Source organism: Astatotilapia calliptera, chromosome 2 (assembly GCF_964374335.1).
Source record: "Astatotilapia calliptera chromosome 2, fAstCal68.1, whole genome shotgun sequence".
Classification (NCBI taxonomy): Eukaryota; Metazoa; Chordata; class Actinopteri; order Cichliformes; family Cichlidae; genus Astatotilapia; species Astatotilapia calliptera.
In genome coordinates, this window is record NC_137423.1 from 33,926,873 (window position 1) to 33,948,688 (window position 21,816).

A 21,816-nucleotide genomic window follows, 5' to 3' on the forward strand; every position below is an offset into this window, starting at 1 on the left:
ACGATCTATCCCAGTTTGGCAACTGGCGAGGAATTATGCTGCTGTCTATCCCCAGCAAGGTGTTGACCAGAATCATCTTGGAGAGACTGCAGGAGGCATTGGACAAGAGACTGAGATCAGAGCAGGCAGGATTTAGACAAGACAGATCATGTACAGACCACATCGCCACTCTGCGCATCATCATCAAGCAGTCTATCGAATGGCAGTCTCCCTTGTACACAATCTTCGTCGACTTTGAAAAAGCCTTCGACAGTGTCGACAGGGAGACCATTTGGAAACTGATGCAACACTACGGAATCCCACAGAAGCGCATCAACATCATCCAAGAGCTATACGAAGACACATCCTGCCAGATCATCCACAACTGAAAACTGGCCAACCACTTCGCAGTGAAAAACGAAGTGAGGCAAGGCTGCATGCAGTCACCGACGAGCTTCCCGATCGTCATGGACTGGACATGAGAAGAACCACAGAGGGCAGCAATACCGGTATCCAGTGGACCTTCACCAAACAGCTGAAGGACCTGGATTTTGCAGACGACGTCAGCCTTCTGTCCCATAAGCAGCAACATGCACAGTCCAAGCTTACCCGGCTCAGTGAAGAGGCAGAAAAGCCCGTCCTGAAGATTAATGTCAGAAAAACAGAGGTGATGCGGCTGAACAACCGACAAAAACATCCACAGGAGCTACAGGGAGAAGACTTAATGGGAACTGACCGCGTTGTCTACCTAGGAAGCGTAGTCAACAGTGATGGCAGTGCAGATGAAGATGTTAGGAGCTGTATCAACAAAGCAAGGCTTGCATTCAACATCCTGCGACCCATCTGGAACTCCAAAGCCTTATCTCAGCGCAGCAAGATCCGCATCTTCAACACCAATGTGAAAGCAGTCCTCCTGTATGGGTCCGAGACATGGCGGGTAACCAACACCATTACCAGTAAGATACAGATCTTCATCAACAAGTGCTTGCGACACATCCTCAACATCAGATGGCCTGAGAAGATCTCGAACACAGACCTGTGGAAGAGAACCAGACAGAACCCAGTTGGTCAAGACATCAAGAAGAGAAAATGGGGCCGGATTGGCCACAAAATTCGAAAAACCTTTCGACAACGTCACAAGGGTTAGGGGAACCCACAAAGAAAAAGGAAAGTGGGGGGACCCAAACAGACGTGGAGAAGATCTGTCGAGAGTTAAGTAAAGGCCGCTGGAATGGCCCCTTCAAGTGACCAAGTGGAGTTATTTATGAACAAAGCCTGTATATTCATACGTCTTTGTGTTATTTTTAACCAATAAACATTATTCCTGTCACGTAATTTTGACTATTTGTCCTACAATGTCCCATAAAAAGTACAACATATTTACAGGAATTGGCCCACTGAAGTGGAAATATACAGTACTGTATGAGAATTTGATGGTTGTCGTTGCAGCATGGACAGCTTTGAGCCCAGCCGTGTTGTTGGTGCCATGTCTGTGAAAGAGACCTGGCAGGGCTCACTGTAAAGCCACAGTGAAGTAAATGGACAGCAGCTTTTCATCATTAGTAGTCCAGGTGTGCCTGCAGCTACCAGTCCTGCATTCATTATGATGCTACACAATGAGTGTGTGCTGAGCTTTCAGGAGCTTGTTCAGGTGTGGCCAGCTGGTGCTTAATCCGTTTGCACTGATGTTTAATCAGATTTCACAACAACCCCTTTGACCTGTCACAGGAAAAACACAGCTGAAACAAAAACAAATGACTCAGCCTTCCAGCCAGAGTTCACCTGGTAACAACCCAACACGTTATCATTTAAACCAGAACTACAAACCAGCTCTTACTGGACTGTCGTGAAGATATTAAAGGCAGGATGATAATTAACTTCCTCCAGTTAAACAGTGACAAAACTGAGGCTATCATCTTTGGTCCTGCCAAATCTAGGAGTGCTTTTGACAGCAATTTAGGTAATCTCATCCCATATTTAAAGTCTCATGGAAAAGACCTGGGTATTATTTTTCATCCGGGGCTTCGCTTTGACAAACAAATTTGTTCCGTTGTCAAAAAATAGCTGCTACCAGTTAAAAACCATTAGCAAACTCAAATCTTTCCTTCTTTAAATGATCTGGAAACAGTCGTCCATGCCTTTATTACTTCACATTTGAATTAATGTATCCATCCATCCATCTTCATCCGCTTTATCCGAGGCCGGGTCGCGGGGACAGCAGCCTAAGCAGAGAGGCCCAGACCTCCCTCTCCCCAGCCACCTCCTCCAGCTTATCCGGGGGAACACCAAGGCGTTCCCAGGCCAGCCGAGAGATATAATCTCTCCAGCATGTCCTGGGTCTGCCCCGGGGCCTCCTCCTGGTGGGACATGCCCGGAACACCTCACCCAGCTCACCCAGGAGGCGCCCAGGAGGCATCCTTGTCAGATGCCCGAACCACCTCAGCTGGCTCCTTTCGATGTGGAGCAGCAGCGGCTCTACTCTGAGCCCCTCCCAGATGGCCGAACTTCTCACCCTATCTCTAAGGGAGAGGCCAGCCACCCTTCGGAGGAAGCTCATTTCTGAATTAATGTAACTCTTTAAAATTTGAGCACATCACTCCAGTCTTGGCCACGCTACACTGGCTGTCTGTCTATTTAAAAATTCACTTTAATATCACACTGATTGTTTTTAGGGCTCTTAATAAACAAGCCCGGCTTATATTACCTTCTTTTTCATTTTCATTCAGCTCCCAGGTCTGTCAGATCCACAAGCCAAGATCTCATGAATATGTTCCAAGGTGAAACAAAGAGCTGACAGTCTTTGCAGTCGCTGCTCCACATTTGTGTTGAACATCCTTCAGCTCTGCTTTTAAGTCTGGGCTAAAACCCCACATTTTCACTCATTTGTTGTAATATCTGTAACTCTACATGCCACCTTACTGTCCTCTGGTTATTGTTGACTCTATGTGTCTCTTTTGTTCTGTATTCTGTGCCAATTTTTACTTTTTTATAATGAAATCACATTCCTCTGTGTGTATAGGTGTCCTTGGGTCAGTTAAAGCACATGTATTTATGTGCTTTACAAATACATTGTTCTTACTCCCTTTTATATTGTTGTCTTTGTCACCATTATCTGCTCTCTGGATTCCTTATGACATAATAATTTTTTATTATGATAACCTGAAAAATGTTGAAATGTAGTCCTATTATACTATTGTCCTCATCATAATCAATATTATTAGTATTAATAATAAACATGGGACATTATGTTTGTGTTTCATGGTGAAAAATATGTTGAAAAACCAAACGATTCCTGGAATTATTAATATTTTTTCATTCATGTTACCCTGCTCTTGCTTAACATTCCTGTCACTGAATCGACACCTTCCTGCATAAGCAGTAAACTGGTATTTTTCCATGCTGCAGCTCACACATACACATAGTACCCCTCGCAGAAACACCTCCGGTCCTATAGGTGGCGCCATGACGCGTTGTACGTCATAGCTGTGACGCCATCGGCTCTGAAGCGGAAGTAGCTGTCAGGTCTGCGGGTGCACGACGAAGATGTGGATGAGATGAAAACTGAAGTGCGTAAATTTAGAAAACCCGGGCAATTTCGCTGAGCAGACATGAAGACGGTGTTTGTAACTGTCGGCACCACGAGCTTCGACGAGCTGATTGAGAGCATCACTTCCTCTGAGGCCACTCAGGTGAGGAAAGTTACCTGAGGAGTTATTGAAGATGTGAATAGTGTGCAATAAACCACTGAAATCAGCAGGGCATAGGCCGTAGAGCTTTTAAAATCTATGAGCTCCCTATTATTTTTATGCAGGAATACTTTTATCTGTGACCAATATAAGTGGGCTAAATGTGCTCTGTTATTTTGCGGACAACCTCCCAGTTTTATGTTTAAAAACCAAGTGGAAGTTATCTCTGGCCATCGGTACATGTATTCACCGGTCAATTTATTAGGCATACCTTGCAATGACTGGTTTGGACTCCCTTTTGTCTGCAAAACTGTCTTAAATCTTTATAACATTCACTTATAACAAGGTGCTGAAAACATTCCTCACATAGTTTTGTTCATATTAACATGCTGGCGTCACATAGCTGGTGCACATCCATGACGGGAATCTCCCATTCCAACATATTCCATAAGTGCTCCATTTGATTTAGATTTGGTGACTCGTTGTCTTGTTCAGGAAAACAGGCTGAGGATTATGTGAGCTTTTTAACACGGTGTTATATCCTGTTGGAAGCAAGCATCAGAAGATGGTACACTGTGGTCATAAAATGAAAGATATAGTCAGAAATAATACTCTTAGACTTTAAATGATAATCAGTTGGCACTAAGAATGCAAAGAAATGTCAACAACACCATTACGCCAAAGGCAGCATGGAGCCGTGCTTTCATGATCCTACTGTTTGAATGTTCAAGAAATCAAGACTAATCAGACCAGGCAACATTTTCCGGTCATCTGTTTTCCACCGTTGGGGAGCTCATGTGAATTTTAGTCACAGCTGCCTGTTCTTAGCTGATGGGAGTGGCACCCGGTGTGCTCTTCTGCTGCCCAGCTGTTATGTGTTCAAAGATGCTCATCTGCATACCTTGATTGTAACAAGTGGTTATTTAAGTTACTGATGCCTTCTTATGATCTTAAAGCAGCCTGGCTATTTTCCTCTAACCTCTGGCATCTACAAGGCATTTTTACCCAGATGTTCACCTAATATTTTCTGGGGTTTTTTGTTTGTTTGTTTTTTAACCATTATCTCATGGTTTTGTAAGAATATCACAGTAGATCAGACGAGTTGCTCAAATACTGAGACTAACAACAAGGCCACTTTCAAGTCAGTTAAGTTCTTTTTCTGATGCTCAATTTGAACTTCAGCAGGTTGTCTTGACCATGTATTCAGGCACGGAAACATCGTCAACACCAGTTGCTACCATGTGATTGGTAGATTGGATATTTATCTAATGAGCAATTGAAAAGGTGCACCTAGCAACATTTAAAATAACAGTATTAATAAGAGTAGAATTTCATTCATGTGTGCAAAATAAAATACTGAACAATAAATATTTCTCTTCACCAAAATGGTCTCAGTATGTGCTACAGTAACTTAAATGTCTGTTAGAGCCCATCCATCCATCCATCTTCATCCGCTTTGTCCGGGGCCGGGTCGCGGGGGCAGCAGCCTAAGCAAAGAGGCCCAGACCTCCCTCTCCCCAGCCACCTCCTCCAGCTTATCCGGGGGAATACCAAGGCGTTCCCAGGCCAGCCGAGAGATATAATCTCTCCAGCGTGTCCTGGGTCTGCCCCGGGGCCTCCTCCCGGTGGGACATGCCTGGAACACCTCACCCAGGAGGCGCCCAGGGGGCATCCTTGTCAGATGCCCGAACCACCTCAGCTGGCTCCTTTCGATGTGGAGCAGCAGCTGCTCTACTCTGAGCCCCTCCCGGATGGCCGAACTTCTCACCCTATCTCTAAGGGAGAGGCCAGCCACCCTTCGGAGGAAGCTCATTTCTGCCGCTTGTATCCGCGATCTCGTTCTTTCGGTCACTACCCACAGCTCGTGGCCATAGGTGAGGGTAGGGACGTAGATCGACCGGTAAATTGAGAGCTTCGCTTTTACACTCAGCTCCCTCTTCACCACGACGGACCGGTGCAGCGTCCGCATTACTGCAGCTGCAGCCCCAATCCGTCTGTCGATCTCCGGCTCCCTTCTCCCATCACTCGCGAACAAGACCCTGAGATACTTGAACTCCTCCACTTGGGGCAGGAACTCATCCCCGACCCGGAGTGGGCACTCCACCCTTTTCCGGCTGAGAACCATGGCCTCAGATTTGGAGGTGCTGATCCTCATTCCCGCTGCTTCACACTCGGCTGCGAACCGTTCCAGTGCGAGCTGGAGGCCCTCACCCGATGAAGCCAACAGAACCACATCATCTGCAAAAATCAGAGATGAGATTCTGAGGCCACCAAAGCGAAAGCCCTCCGCCACTTGGCTGCGCCTAGAAATCCTGTCCATAAAAATTATGAACAGAACCGGAGACAAAGGGCAGCCCTGGCGGAGCCCATCACCCACCAGGAATGAGTCCGACTTATTGCCGGCAATGCGAACCAAGCTCTTGCAACGGTTGTATAGGGATCGAATGGCCCGTAGCAATGGGCCAGACACCCCATATTCCCGCAACACCTCCCACAGGACACCCCGAGGGACACGGTCGAATGCCTTCTCCAAGTCCACAAAACACATGTAGACTGGTTGGGCAAACTCCCATGCACCCTCAAGTATCCTGGAGAGGATAAAGAGCTGGTCCAGTGTTCCGCGACCAGGACGAAAACCGCATTGTTCCTCCTGTATCCGAGGTTCGACTAACGGACGAACTCTCCTTTCCAGCACCCTGGCATAGACTTTCCCAGGGAGGCTGAGGAGTGTGATCCCCCTGTAGTTGGAACACACCCTCCGGTCCCCTTTCTTAAAGATGGGGACCACCACCCCGGTCTGCCAGTCCACAGGTACTGCCCCTGTTTAGAGCCCTAAATTTGCATTTTGTTTGATTTCTTTTTTTAAAAATCTCCCTTCAGCACCACAGTAATCATTGTGTCTTACTAATTTTCTAACAATATTGAAGAAATATAACTATAACGTGACAAAATATGGAACAAGTGAAGCGCTGTTCTCGAGCTTGATGGAAAATTAGCTGCCATTAAACAGGATGGGCAAATATTTATCAATTAATCCTGAACTACAACATGTACCATTATGTAGATAAATTAATTATAGGAAAATCTGTATAATAATAATAATAATAATAACAAATCCAGTATTCACAGCTTTTAAGTTGTGTTAGAGGTTAAAACACTGCACTGTGGTGATATAATGACATATGGGACTGTCTGTGTGCAGACAAAAGGAAATATGAAACCAAACCTGTGACGCTCGCAGGTATCAAGTTATGAATAAGGTTCTCAGGAAACTAATTCAAAAAGGTGCCGCAGGTGGCTCACACCTGCACAATGTGTATATCATATGACTGAAAGATATTCCCTCTAAAATCTTTCTGAAGTCTAAAAATGTCAATAATGTGTAAATTATTGATGTGAATTTGTGCTGCTTTCATACTAAGCAATTATTTTCTCCCTCAGGCTTTAAAGGCTCGTGGATATGAGCGTTTGGTGCTTCAGGTTGGAAGAGGTTCAGTTCTTCCAGCTGCTGACAGCTGTCCACACATCAGACTGGAGGCTTTTCGATTCAAAAACTCAATAGCAGAGGACATCAGTCAGGCCGATCTCGTCATCAGCCACGCAGGTAGGGCGATCAGGTGTCCTACACAGCTAATGCATTCCCGTCCCACACATGGTGACAGTTTATTTCATTTTTATTATCTCTAGTTGAAAATAAGAGTAAACAATTAGCTGGAAAAGAGATTTTTATATCTATGGATACATCTCTACAGAAACCCAAAGCGTCTGAAATTGGTTTAAATGGCTGTTGGAATTAAAAAGGTGAGATTCTTGCATAAAAGGAACCTCAGCTTCCATTTAAATTTATAAGAAACACATTCAAAAAACTTGCAGAGCCTCACTGTTGGTTGGTTGAGAGCTGCATGTAAATATCAATGCCCCCCGTGTCACAGCAGGAGTAAATGGAGGAAAGAAGATCTGCAAATCTTGAGCCTCACTCAAGCATTTCTTGAATGACTCACAGGATGAGCCAGTGTTGTGTCGACACATAACTATTGTTGCTAGCGGCCTGTCACAAAAACAGATAATTTGTTCTCATTTCTTTAGTTCTAATTGAAAACTTGACATACCTCGACATGGTGTGCACTGTGTCCTTAAAAAAGTTTGAGTAAATGGCAAAGACCTGAGAGATGCACCTGGTCCATCTACTGTTCACTGAAGCCTCATTAGAAATGGTGTGGACGGGTGGCTGTTAGCAAGACATTTATAAGGAGGGGAAATGGAGAGAAAAGGCTGAGGTGGAACAAATTACTCAAGAACTGGACTGAAAATCAGTGGCAACAGCTTTTATGGAGTGATGAATCTAATTATGTATGCATATTTCATAAAAAAATCCCTCCATAAGCTTCAACTGGTTCAGAACTCTGCTGCTCGCATTATCACCAGAACCCCCTCCTACCAGCACATCACCCCTGTTCTTCAGGAACTTCACTGGCTCCCTGTGAAATTCCGGATAATTTTCAAACTTCTTCTGCTCACCTTCAAGGCCATTCATAACCTCGCTCCTCCTTACCTTTCTGACCTGTTAACCACCACCTGTTCTGCCCGTTCACTTCGTTCTTCTTCTTTTATCCAGCTTACTGCACCTTCCTTCCGCCTCACCACCATGGGAAGCAGAGCTTTCAGCTGCTCTGCTCCCAGGCTGTGGAACTCTCTGCCCCCAGAAATAAGAAACATTGGTTCTCTCCCACAGTTTAAATCCCAACTCAAAACTCATCTGTTCAAATCTGCATATTCACTGTGAATCCACTGTTTGTTAATTTTATCTTGTGCTTTTATTTTATTGTTCTTATTCTGCCATTGTTTTACTAAGTGTTTTATCCTATTGTAAAGTGTCCTTGGGTGACTTGAAAGGCGCTCACAAATAAAATTTATTATTATTATTATTATTATTATTATTAAATTCCTTCATATTTAATGGTTTTAAAAAAGAAGACAGTTTTTTGTTTTTTTTTTAAATAAAAATATCACACCAACATATAAGTATGCAGCCAGGATCCTGCATGACTCCACTCCTGCCAAATGAAGGTTAATCCACCAACCATTGCAGCTCTGATATGGATGTGGGCCCCGTGTGTTTAATGAACACAAGGAAAGCATGCGATAATTTTTAAGTGTTAAAAGACCTTCCCGGAAAACATAAGTCAAAGCAAAAGAAATGTTTCATCAGTGTACAAACACAAGACTGATGATTAATGGTGCAGCCGTACGAGGGCCTCCGAGTGGAGTTGGAGTTACAAACAGGAGGATATTCATAACAAAGCAGTTTTCAGACAGAGCTAAACGCTTTTAAAATATGACTGAAGACCAGGCCTTTTGCCTCTAGAGGCACTTGAAGCTGCAAATGACTGTTTCCTTTACAAGTTACTACTGTGTATCTGTTGTGTAAATAGATCGGTCTGTAAAGTGTCAGAATGGCTGTAAAAGGCTGGTAGGGATGGGGATTGATAAGAAATTAGCGATTCAGATTCCATTGTCAATATCAGTTATTCATTAGATTCCTTATTGATTCTCATTGGCTCAGTTTTGAGAGTCACCACCATTGCTAAGCAGCAATAAAGAAATTACTTTCATACAAAGTCGTTACTCATAAAGTAATTATTACACATATTACACTTACTAACATTTCCAAGGAATTAGACGACTTGGAACTGGTTTTCTACAAGAACCAGTTCCCATCCCATCCCCACAGATGGGACACTTTTTTTTTTTCTCATTTCCACATTTTTACTCCTGACCCAGTGTCTAAAACTGACAAACATCCCGAGCTTACTGTCACACAAAACAAGAGCAGAAAACTGCAGCTGGAGCCATCAGTGTTGACAAATGGTTGTCTGGTTTAAATATAGTAAATTCTTCTTTTAATCGGCTGAGTTTGCTCTTAGTCTTGAGCCACTGCTGTGTCTTTTTACTTGGTCCTGTTTTCCTCTCCCAGTAGACCCATTTACACAGAAGACATTTGACATGTCAGAGAAGGAAAAGCACAGGTGCAATTAATAACTCTCATGATGGCTGTTTTCCGTCTGGATGAGTCAGGTCTGTGGTTTGTTAATGTACTGTTGGCTCTCTAGAGAGGCCTCCTGGGATATTTAATGGGCCATTATTAATGTTATTTGTATTAATTATAAACAGGTGGTTAATTTAGAGAACTAAGAAGAAAATGTCAAATAAACTGTAGAGAAGACCGAAGTAAGGATTTAAAAATATGGTAATAATAAAAGTGCAGCTACAGTACAGTGTAAGAGTGACAAACAAAAACATTAAAGTGAACCTATTATGTTCATTTCCAGCTCCCTATTTTTCTACTTGGGCTCTATTAAAGTATATTTGTATGAGTCACAGTTAAAAATGACTCTCGTTTATCTTACTGTGCAACTCCTGAGTTTGTCCTCTGCCTGAAACGAGCTTTTTTCTTTTTTCTTTTTAACCCTTTAAGCCATCTGTCTTCTGACTGGCTGCCTGTCATAACCAGAAAGTTTAAACAGCGTGTAGGCGGGGCTTCAGTGCACGAGGTGGTCAAATTAGAGACATCTATTTTCAGTGATGTCTCAAAGCAAAAACAGGAGAAAAAACTGCCTGAAGCGGTTTGTTACAGCTCACAGAGATACCTTGTACATTTCCTAACCTCATTATGGGGTGGATCAGGAGGTAGAGTAGGTCAGCCACTAATCGGAAGGTTGGTGGTTCGATTCCTTTTTGCTCCGATTGCGTTTTTAGACTCATAACATCAAAATAAACACATTGGAAAGATGTCTGAGGTCCTGTTGAGACATAATTTGTCTAGAAACTCTTAATATTCTTAGATTTTTGTCATTTACATAATAGCCACCTTCATTAATTCAGCCAACAATAAACAGGCCACAGCATGCTCGTGTGATGGATTACCAGTTGCAAGATTACAATGAAGTTGCTATAAAACTTTCCAACAAAATGTTGTTGTTTTTTCTTTAACTTGGGTTCTAGTTACAAATAATCCTGGGAATACAAACAGTGCAGCTGCCCAATAAAGACAACTGCAGATCCACCAAATGTGCTGCAGCGGGTTTCATAAGCAGAATCGTCTTTCTGCTCTGTGTTGTTGAAGAAATGGCTCAAAGGCATGTTTTCCATAGCTGTGATGGTATTTTAGTATACAGTGGGTTTACCAACCAGGAGAGTGGGTTGGTAAAGTGAGCTACTGACAAGCATACTGTTTATATAGAAGCACAAGAGGATGGGAGAGGGCAACAATCAGTGGGGTGTATAGTTTGTATATAGTTGTAAAACATCAAGGGTCAGGTAGACAATGAGGGAGTGTTGTGACAGGATCATGACTAAGACATAAACGGGTAAAACAGAGGGGTGATCAGGAAGTCACACTCCAGGGAATAGAAAACTTCCTACATATGGACAGTTTGCTACTGTTTACTACTCCATAGTAGCATCGACACAGTGAGACTGTCTTGACAATCTTCAACAGCATTGACCTGCACAGAGCTGATGAGAAGCGCAGGAAGTGAGATACAGGAATGCAGCAGAGAATCCAGTTAGGTTTCAGACCCTCTGCAGAGTAAAATCTCAGCGGAGAATGAAACAGATACTTATCAGCGGTGTGACGTCACACAGATACACACCCGGTGTATTCCCTGGGTAAGAATCTCAGTGTTGTTCTTCCTCCTCAGGGGCAGGAAGCTGTCTGGAGGCTCTCGGTGCAGGCAAATCTCTGCTGGTCGTAGTCAATGACAAACTGATGGACAACCACCAGCTGGAGTTGGCCAGACAGCTGCACATAGACTCCCACCTGTTGTACTGCACGTGCAGGTATGTGCTCCTACACAGAACCCACATGCAGCTGATTCATGTGAGAATTATCAGTCAGATTGAAGTAACAGCTGTTTGTCTCTGGATGAAATGTTTCAGCACCCTGACAGAAACTCTAAGGACCATGGACCTCTCAGTCCTGCAGCCCTTCCCGCCTGGACAGCCAAAGAAATTTGCAGACTTTATGGACAAAGCTCTTGGCATTAAGTGAAAAGTCTATATCTGCATGATGTCGTGTTATGTACCTGTACGATACACAGATGACACTATGATGTGTTATATTTTTGTATGCAATAATGATACACATCTAAAAACAACTCAATACAACCCTGCTGTATATTTTTAATTATTTTGTATGTTCTAGATTTGTCTTCTAAAGACGTTTTATATGAATGCATCGAATTTTAAGGTGCTCATTTCAAGTGTTTGGTGTCAAGGAAAAATTGAGGAAAGAGAAAAGAGTGAAGCTCTCTGACCTAGTTGCATTTCTTTATTGTGTTGACATGTCCTATTTAGATGTCTCTGTGGAGCATCCAGGTGGATGCTGCGGCGGTGGATGTGTTAAAACTGCAAGCTGTGATGGAGGGTAATGACATATCAGAGGGAGAAATGGGGGAATCTGCAGCTTTAATAGACTGCCAGATTGTAGTGTGTGTGTGTGTGTGTGTGTGTGTGTGTGTGTGTGTGTGTGTGTGTGTGTGTGTGTGTGTGTGAGAGAGAGAGAGATGCAATCCAGCTTGGGGTGCCTGCCTGAACTAGCTCACAGGCTATGCTTCATTTGTAGCTATTTTTAGAACTGCTGTTAAATTTCTTGGGGGAAAAAGACTCACGTGCACTGGATATGATGAATGATTTCAAGTTAAGTGAGCGTCTTTCTCTGGAAAGAATAACAGACATACTGAGAAACAATTAAAATACATTTAAAAGGTGCTGGAAGCCTGTTTGAACTTTAGAAATGATTTGGACGTTACAGAAAGCCGAACGGGGTGAGGGTTGTAAATCATGTAGTGTTTGGTTCATTGCATCGTGTAGATTTTTCTGTAAATTTAAACATCTCTTAGACTGAGTGAAAATAATGTTTACAAGATTGCTTATTTATGAAGTAAACACGATCTGCAGTTTATCTGTTTTATTATGGTGTTTGTTAGTATTTATTGCCATGTTTGATTTATTTAAAGTCCACTGTGACTTTTTGAACGCATGTGTCATAGTCTTGAGAGACTGCTTGACTGAGGCCTAACTCTGGCTGCAGGCCTGTGATTGTGCATTTTTCCACCTCATTTATTTCTGTGTCCGCTGCCCTCCCACGACTCTGACTCGGAACAAGCTTTAGGACTTTGAAAGTCCACAAACTCCAGAACAACCTGAATAACTGTGCATGGATTTCTCAATGTAAATGATTTCTACTTCAAACAAAAGGCTGCTCTGGTTGTTCTCATGTTTGCCACAAGGGTGAGATGATGTTTAAATTTGTAGCCATGTGGGGGAATTGCTGCAGGGAGTTTTTGCAAAACAGTAGAGGAGAAGTGGTATTTTAAAATAGCTTAGCTTGGATAAGAGCCACCACCATCTGCTTCAGTGATCAGTCCAAGAGGTGCTTTAATAAATCATAGCATCAGAGAAGAGGTATACACTATATGTATCTTCGATGCTTTGAAATGAGAGGCTTTTGTTTTAATACATATTATATGTTTTCTGTTTTTGAGCCAGTGTAACACTTTAAATGCACTTTTATAGAGTCTGTGCATCAGAGGTGGAGTCAGTGGAGGACCACAAGCCTACCAAACATAGAACTGAAGCTATATCCAGTCTTTCTTTTTTCTTTCTTTCTCTTTTTTTTTTTATTACATCCAGTTTCTGGTGCTTCTGCCAGTCCTGATTGCAGTCTGAGCTGGCCACCACCTCCAGCTCTTCCAGAGGGAACTGAGGCATTCCCAAGCCAGCAAAGAAATGCCATCTCTCCAGCTGTACCCTGCGGTCTCCTCCAGGAAGACATTTTTTGGGGTTTTGTTTTTATTTGTTTTACAGAACCATTTCTCTATGCCCCGAAATATCTGATTTAACAAAAAAAAAGGGGAAAAAAGCGCTGATTCATCTTTGAAAAAAAACCTAACCTCAAGGTAAGTGGGGAGTGGGGTGATGCTAATTTAACTGTGCAGATCTTAAAGGGAGATTAGTCATATAAACCAGTTTTATAGCAAATAATCTGTAAAAACGGTCACTGTCGATGATCTTTTTAAAAAAGTACAGTTTACATTATGTGTTAAGAGATAGTGATCCCCTTCCTGCTCTCTACACACTGCGAATCATGTACAGATTATTACCACACTCAGTATGTGAGCAGAAAATACAGATCACTTGGTAGGTAGGTAAACTCTGAAAACTAGCATAAAGTTAAATGCATTGCTTAACATAAAGTAGGACCCATTTATAGTGTAATTAGCCTATGAGCTGGTTAACAATTTAAAAAAAAAAAAATAAACAAAAAAGCAAACTTAAATATGTGAGTCTTCATGGTGTGGTTCTACATGGCAGCCAAGTCTGCAGAAGCAAATATGAGTGAAAATATCACAATTTAGACGATTTGGCCTTCAGTGAATTGCTACACAGGGAAGAAAGGTTACATCAGTTTCTGTGCTGCGTCACTGCAAGTAATGACCATCCCTACAAGGGTGATCTGGCTCCTGTATTTCACGCAATATCTTTGAAATAGAGGAAAAGTGTGAATACTGGTCATGCACTGCTGAGTCTTCATTTCTTCATCGAGACAATGGTTTGCTAAACAGGAAATGATTGGTGAGAGGCAGCACGTCGTAGATTTGGCTCTTCAGCCTCTTGACAGTGTTTAAAGTCACAACAGGAAGTATTTCAGTCCACTGTGACCACAGACGCTGGAGAGCAACAACTGATAAGCTGCTAATGTTTCACCAAGTCGCATATTAAACCTGTTCATGTCCGAATGATTGTCATTTATTGTTAACTTCCCATATTTCCACAAGTATAGATGGCTTTTAAATCAGTTTCAGTTTCAGATTTTCGTATAGGAGGAGTGAACCCGAACACGGCAGATTTTCTTCTCAGGAAAGTCCCTGGTCGTTGTTTCTAGACGAATTTCAGTGGAAGCGCAGGACTTGCTCTGAAAGGAACTCGGGTTATAGTTTAGCTTTTTTTTTTTTCACCAATCAAGTGTGTCACAGCTGCTTCTGAGGAAGGTGCTAAAGGAAGTATATTCATAGAATCGAATTCTATAAACCAGGTGGCTCTTATATCCTCATCAGCTTAATTAAATAAATAATTGCTTTGATATGACAAATGAAAAGAAATATAAATGATGGGATGACACCACATAATGACACAGCGAACTTCATATAGGCAAGTACTCAAAACACATTAGTGACAGGCTATATTTGGTGTTACAACCCGAAATCAGATCTAACTGAATAGAAGCCACAAGGCACAACATGCAATCTGAGTTATTACTTGAATTTAAAGCTGCTTTCCATACATAGATACACTTATGCCAAATTCATTAGGTACACCTTAAACCTCTTATTAATGCAGATTTCTAATGATCCAATCACAGGGAATCTTCTTGGTCCATTTAGTCATCAAGACAACTTGCTGAAGTTCAAACTATCAGAATGAGAAAGAAAGGTGATATAGTGGACTTTGAATGTGGCATGAGCGTAAGGGTGTTCTGAGTATTTCACAGACTGCTGCTCTGCTAGGATTATTTCTCACACAGCCATCTGTAGGTTTTACCAAGAATGGTCTGAAAAGAGAAATATCCAGTGGATGGCAGTTCTCTGGGTGAAAATGCCTTGCTGATGTCAGAGAAGAGTGGCCACATTGCTTCAAGATCATAAGAATGCACATGCACAAGAAAGCTCTGAATGTATTTCAAACCTTGAAGCAGATGGACCACAGCAGCAGAAGACCACACTGGGTACTGGCCAGTAGAAGATCCTGCTGTGGTTTTTAGATGATGGGGTCAAAATTTGTTGTAAATGACACAAAAAAATGGATTCCTCCTTCCTCATATTAGCAACTCAGGCTAGTGGTGATGTTATAATGGCGTCGGAGATATTTTTTGGCACTATTTGGGCTCTGAGTACCGACTGAGCATCGTCTAAATCCCACAGCCTTCTTGAATATCATTTCTTTATGATCACAGTGTGCCCATCTTCTGATGGCTGCTTCCTGGAGGATAACGCACCATATCAGAAAGCTCAAATTTTCTCAAACGGGCTTCTTGAAAGTGACAATTCAAGAATGTGACAATTTCACTCAAATGGCCTTCACAGTCCCATCACGGATGTACAGCTGAAACGACTTTGTGATGCTATTGTGTCAATATGGACCAACATCTCTCAGGAATGTCTCCAGCTCCTTGTTGAATCTGTGCAATGAAGAATTAAGCCAGTTCTAAATGCAAAAGGATGTCCAACCCAGTTCTAGGAAGATGTACCTAATAGAGTGGCCAGTATGTACACTTGGGCTCTTCTGTATTTTAATTTCCCCGTCAAATGTTATTTAAATCTATTACTATTCTTAACCTTCAAGTCACTGATACCACACACATATATTTAGAAGTACCTGGCTAACAGTTTTTGATTGAATCATGAGTAACAGGCTCACAGCACCAAAAGGTACTCCTGCCAGTGCCTCAAGGCAGATACTTTATGGCCCAAGTGATGATGAAAACAGCTCAGGTTAACTTCTTTTCTTCTTTTTTTTTTAAGCAATTGAAACCTACAATTAATTATACTGGAGCATTTTAGAATATCTGTCATAGATACAATAAACAGTGTAGGCATGATAAACACAAATAGAGCCATATAATGTGGGTCATTATGAACCCACTGGGTCATTTCACTCATCGAATAGCTTCATTATGTGAGGGTTAATGTCTGACTGAAAAACCTCCTCAGTCTAAATGACCTCTCAGGCGTTTTACTTTTTTTCTTTCTTTCTTTAATTCAGCTCCAGTTTGGACTGCTTCTGTCTGGCACACAATTAGATTCACATGATGTTTGTGCAAACTGCGGGTTAATCTAATAGAGATGAACTGACTAAAGTTAGTAAAGCTGTTGTGTGGTAATGTTTGATGAGTCATGGCTGTGGCAACAATGCCTTCATGTTGCTTAATGGCCCTGTATACTCCCCCACACTCTCTTAAAACTGGCGTGCCAGGAATTCCAGTTTTCAGATTTAAAGAAAATCTAGTTATTCAGCAAATTTGTTTTACAAACACATCAACTCATAGCAAGGAAATATGTGGTTATAAGCAATCTTTTGCATATTTATATGGTTTCTTGTGTTTTGTGCACTCTTTTTTTATGCTTACAAGTTGGAAATTGGGAAATATTACTTTAATGTTACTAAATTCTTAATAGAAATGAAGTGCTTGTAATGTTAGTGAAAGTTATGACTCCTGCACGCAGAAAGCAACTGGATTTGAAGTATAGCAGTAAGCTCTCTGATACACAAATGGCTCATTCTGAGTGGACTGAATACATCCATACAAAAAGTAACAGCTGGGTCAACGCTGAGGGTCAGTCAAACAGCTCTGAATGCAGTGGTCAGTTGTGGATATCACATGGCAAGAGGAACTTGAATCAGTGCTGGTTGTGTGCTACATCAGATCATTCCTTTTAACTGATTCACTGTGTGACAGCGAGATGATTGAGATTTTACCGTCTCCTCTGCAAAGTTTTGCGTGACTTACAGACTTGTTGGAGATAAGCCACATTTTATGAAGCTCAGCTGTTTAATCAGATGTGTGGTTTTATTTCAACTTCCCCTTGTGGCTTTGAAAAGTCAGTAATTGATCCATCCGTCTTAGTTGCACTGTCTCTGTTGCTTCAGCTTTAGTGGAATTATCCAGTTTGGTAATGTTGCCATACCAGTTGGTTAATGGCTAGACACAGTACACTGTGGAATATTACGTGTCTGTGTAGCTGCTAAACATCTTGTGCCAGTATTCCTACCACATCCTTCCATGAAGATTTTACACAAGATTTTTAAATTATGTAAAATGAGTGCGTTAGCTGTAATGGTGTTGCTACGATCAAATTTTGAAATTTGATTGTTTCATTTAATTGTGTTGCTGTGCCAATGCAGCCATAGGGGGAAATTACAGGGGTAAAAGGGAGATTCCCTTTTTCTGGAAAAAGGTCCCCCTCAGTGGAACTCTGTGAATACAACTATTTATCAAAAACAATCAAGTTAAAGTTTTCGAAACTAGTAGTTCAGTCCACTGCCATCATTTGTGTGAGACACTGTTCTTTATTACCATTCGAAATAATAAAGCATTTTTAGAGATGGAGAAGCATAAAGGACGGATGAGGCCACTGTGACAGCACCCATCGGTCCTGGTAGAGGGCCGATATGGTTGTGTGTTGGTTCGATGATGGGCTTTGCAAACTGTTGTCTCCCCTGCTGTAGCTGTTTACTCCCTCCAGGGTTCAGGGCCAAAAATGTGTGATCCGTGGGCTTCTCTTTGTTTGTGTTTGTGTTTTTGTTGTTGTTGGTCATTTTGCTTAGCTGCTGCCCTGGAGAAGTGAAACTAAGTGTTAGAAATAATGAAACCTGCCCCCTGGGCCACACTGCCTGTGCTTTTCATTCTGCCCAACGCACAGCATTACCACTGTCAGGCTATGCACAGCAGTTTTTTGGGACTACACGCAAGGACATCTGCATAGGTTGCATGCCCGAAATCTTTCAGTATGTATGGCTAGAGACATGAAATCCTCTTTATGAAGGCTCAAGCTGAGCAATTATGCTGTCGGCATCGTGGAGATTTGAGACCAGATGTGACGAAGCAGGGGTGGATTTGACTGTAACTGACAAATCTTTAGTCTGTGAGCATGTTCTGAATAATCCTCCTTTTTAATAATGATCATAATTTACAACATTAAATTCACAATTTATTCAGTGTGACGTGAAGCAACAGAGCCCATAAAGATGTGGGGCAGTTAAAACAGACAAACAGCCAAAAATCTTTTTGGATCCACAGAAGTCGCCCTTGCAGATGTCAGGCATTTCACCCTGAAACCCTGAAGCTACGTCCATCTTTTATATTGCCTATGTCTAACCAGAATGCATTAAGTCACATTTAAATCTTCTGCTTTATTGTAGCAGCTTATTGTTACAAGACAGCAATGTCTCCTCATGCAGCATCTCCTGAGGTCTATCCAGGATTACTCAATGAATTATCAGATGATTTAGTAGGGTATTTTTTCCCCTGATATAATCTCCTGATTTCATATACACCCCCACATACACTGATTCTTTCTCCCCCTATTTAAATCCTGTAAATCCCCGTGGTTAGCTTGAGATTGAGGTTGGAGCTCTGCACAAGCTAGTCAGCCTCTTTCCCTAAACCAAAACTAGGAGCCTCATTTCTTTATGGAAGTATAAATCACATGTGGTCTAAAATAACATTGTATATTGTGCCATTAACTGAGAAGACTGATTATCAGACATGATGATCAGTCCTTGTGATTAGTCACAAGGAAAATTACTGGTGTCTCTAAAGGAGGAATGGTGAGAAAACCAGAAAACCTGTGTTGAAAACTTGGATGGAGTGTTTTTTTCGCAGTCTTTTAGCAGCCTTTGCAGTCTTAATGAAAATGCCTGTTAATGTCAGTAAACAGGAAATCAAGAGCAAGGCATGAACAGCCCCTGCTTGAAAAACAAAACAAAACATGAGGCCAGGGTGTCTTTATATCTCTGCATATACAATGCAGGCCTAAAATCAACTCACCTCCTAATCTCTAACCTGAAAGCAGACTAACTGAATAACTTTCACATGCAAAAGCTGGAAATGCTCCTTTTTTAAACTCCAGGTATCAGATTAATATCATATCAGATTTATATCAAAACTACCAAGACAAGGGTGTATTTATAGCCGATGCCTTAGAGCAAACTACAACTAACTACGTTGTGGGTGTCATGCTAAGAGCTTCTTTTGTCTAACAATAAATATATAAGAGAAGAACTGATGATAAATCAGATGACAGAGGACTTTTCCCAAACATAGGAACCTGTGGTAGACTACTACACGGACAACAACTACATCACTTAACCTGACCTAAACATACCTACTACACAGACTTGGGATTATTTTGTATGTTTGTTAAATCAGTGTAGTTTCAGTTTCCTGGATGACATTGCTCATTTATTTTCACTTTTGTTGTTAAAAAATGTTTTATTTCACCTTAGTTCATTTCAAAGGTTCACACTATAGATTCGATAGTTCCCCCCCAAACTACCGTCTACTGTTAATTTGATTTGAATTTACTAAAATGTGTTTTTTTGCTTGTTTTCTCACAGTTGCTTGAGTTTTTAGTTTAAATTTAGTTAACCATCATAACCTCAGCCAGTGTGGGCAGGGGCTGTCTACACCAAGCAAAATGTCAAAAGTGGGAACCTGCCTACCCACAGTCATTTTCAGTGATATACCAAGAAGTGCTGTTACAGTACAAAATACTGTTTTAAAGGTGAAGATTTATTAATAAGACTGTAAATGTGTCTTTTGTGGGCTGGAAAATAAAAGTATTTCTCATCTGTTTTTCTACCATAAACACACTATTTTGAACAGGTATAGCTACCTTTATAAACAATGCCAAGATAAAAAAATATATATTTTACTTTACCCAAAATAAGTTGAAAAGAACCTATCCTGACCTTCTTGCTGTACTAACCTTCACAGCAGGAAGGTCCTGGGTTTAAAACCACTGGGCAGGTATGGACTTTTTCCCTGTGACTGGGTTCCCTCTGGATACTCCAGCTTCCTCCCAGTCCTAAGACATGCATGGGGTTAGGTTAATTGGTGATGCTGAAGTGGCTGTAGGTGTGAATGGTAGTGTGTTAGCCCTGTGATGGGCTGGTGTACCCTGCCTCACACACCATGACAGCTGTGGTATGTTCAAACCCCACCATGACCCTAAAATGGATAAACAGCTAAGAAAGAAAAGTAATGACTTTTGTAAAATTCCACAATCAGGAACCACGTACAGGCTTTGTTGGTGGTCTAAACAATATAGCACCTCCTAATATAACGTAAAAATAAGACATAAAGCCATTCTCCTTATTGAATCTTTTTCTTCTTCTTGCGACAGCTCTACTTCTGTCACAAATCATGCCGGACACTCTTCTCTACCCTCTCTGCACTCTCAACTTCACCTCTCTTGTGCCCCATCTGTTGCTTTGGATGGTTGACTCCAGGTATTTAAACTCGTCCGTCTTCACTACCTCTGCTCTTTTTAGCTTCAGTGTTAAACCTGTCTCCCTCTCATACACACGTGTCATTTCTTGCTTCTACTGAGTTTCATTCCTCTTCTATCCAGAGCATACCTCTTCCACCTCTTCTCTACTCTCACTACAGATCACGTAGTCATCTGCAGACATCAGAGTCCACAGAGACTCCATTCTGGCCTCATTTGTCCACCATCACTGCAAACAATTAGGGCCTCAATGGTGATCCATGATGTAATCCCACCCTCACCTTGAAGCCATCTGTCACTCCAGCTGCACACCTCACCACTGTCTTGCTGTCGTTATACATACCCTGCACCACCCTCACGTGCTTCTCTGCCCCTCCACTCTTGGTATTGATCATACCCTTTCTCTAGACCCACAAAGACACAGTCCAGCTCCTGAGCTCCTCTACACTTCTCCATCAAAAATCTCAAAACAAACATCACATCTGTATGTGCCCTCTTGGCATTGCTAATCCCAGTGTCTCTTTTCTAAACCTAACTTTAACACCTTTCCCCACAGCTTCATGGCTTAAGTGTTGCTACAACTCTGCACATCACCCTTGTTCTTTAAAAATTGGCACCAGCACACTTCTCCTTTCCTCATTCTTCAAGATTGCGTTAACAAATCTGGTTAAAAAGTCCCTCTCCCCTAGACATCTCCACACTTCTACAGGCATTCAGTTGCATTTCTACTCTTCATCATCTTCATAGCTACCTTCACTTCCTCCTCACTAATCCTCTGAAATGGATAAGCAGTTAAGACAAAGAATTAGGATGCATCTAATTTCCACCCTGGCATTATTACATATAATCGTGTTTAGTATAGTGCTTTGTTTGTTCTCTTGTTTGCTTTTTCTTCTCCTTGTTTGTCTCTTTTTCTTTCATCTGTGGACTTTTTTGCAGTTCTGTTTATGATGTTGATGAAAATAAAGTTGGGGGAGGGGAACCTGTGCGTTCTTGAAGTCTTTAGTGGCAGCTAAAATAACACGGAGTGCTCCTTCCTAGTAACTTTCCCGTCCCAGGGTAAGTTAGTAGTCCAGCCCCGC

At 41.8% G+C, this 21,816-nt stretch overlaps 1 protein-coding gene across 1 annotated transcript; it reads left to right on the forward strand.

Annotated features, from left to right (window-relative positions):
• Positions 1-3,463: 3,463 nt before the first annotated feature.
• Positions 3,464-11,831, forward strand: zgc:92907 (ALG13 UDP-N-acetylglucosaminyltransferase subunit). Its single transcript, XM_026144042.2, has 4 exons — positions 3,464-3,668; positions 7,107-7,269; positions 11,366-11,504; positions 11,604-11,831. The coding sequence occupies exons 1-4, from the start codon at positions 3,588-3,590 to the stop codon at positions 11,713-11,715; spliced, it is 495 nt and encodes a 164-aa protein (XP_025999827.2). The 5' UTR covers positions 3,464-3,587; the 3' UTR covers positions 11,716-11,831.
• Positions 11,832-21,816: the final 9,985 nt, after the last annotated feature.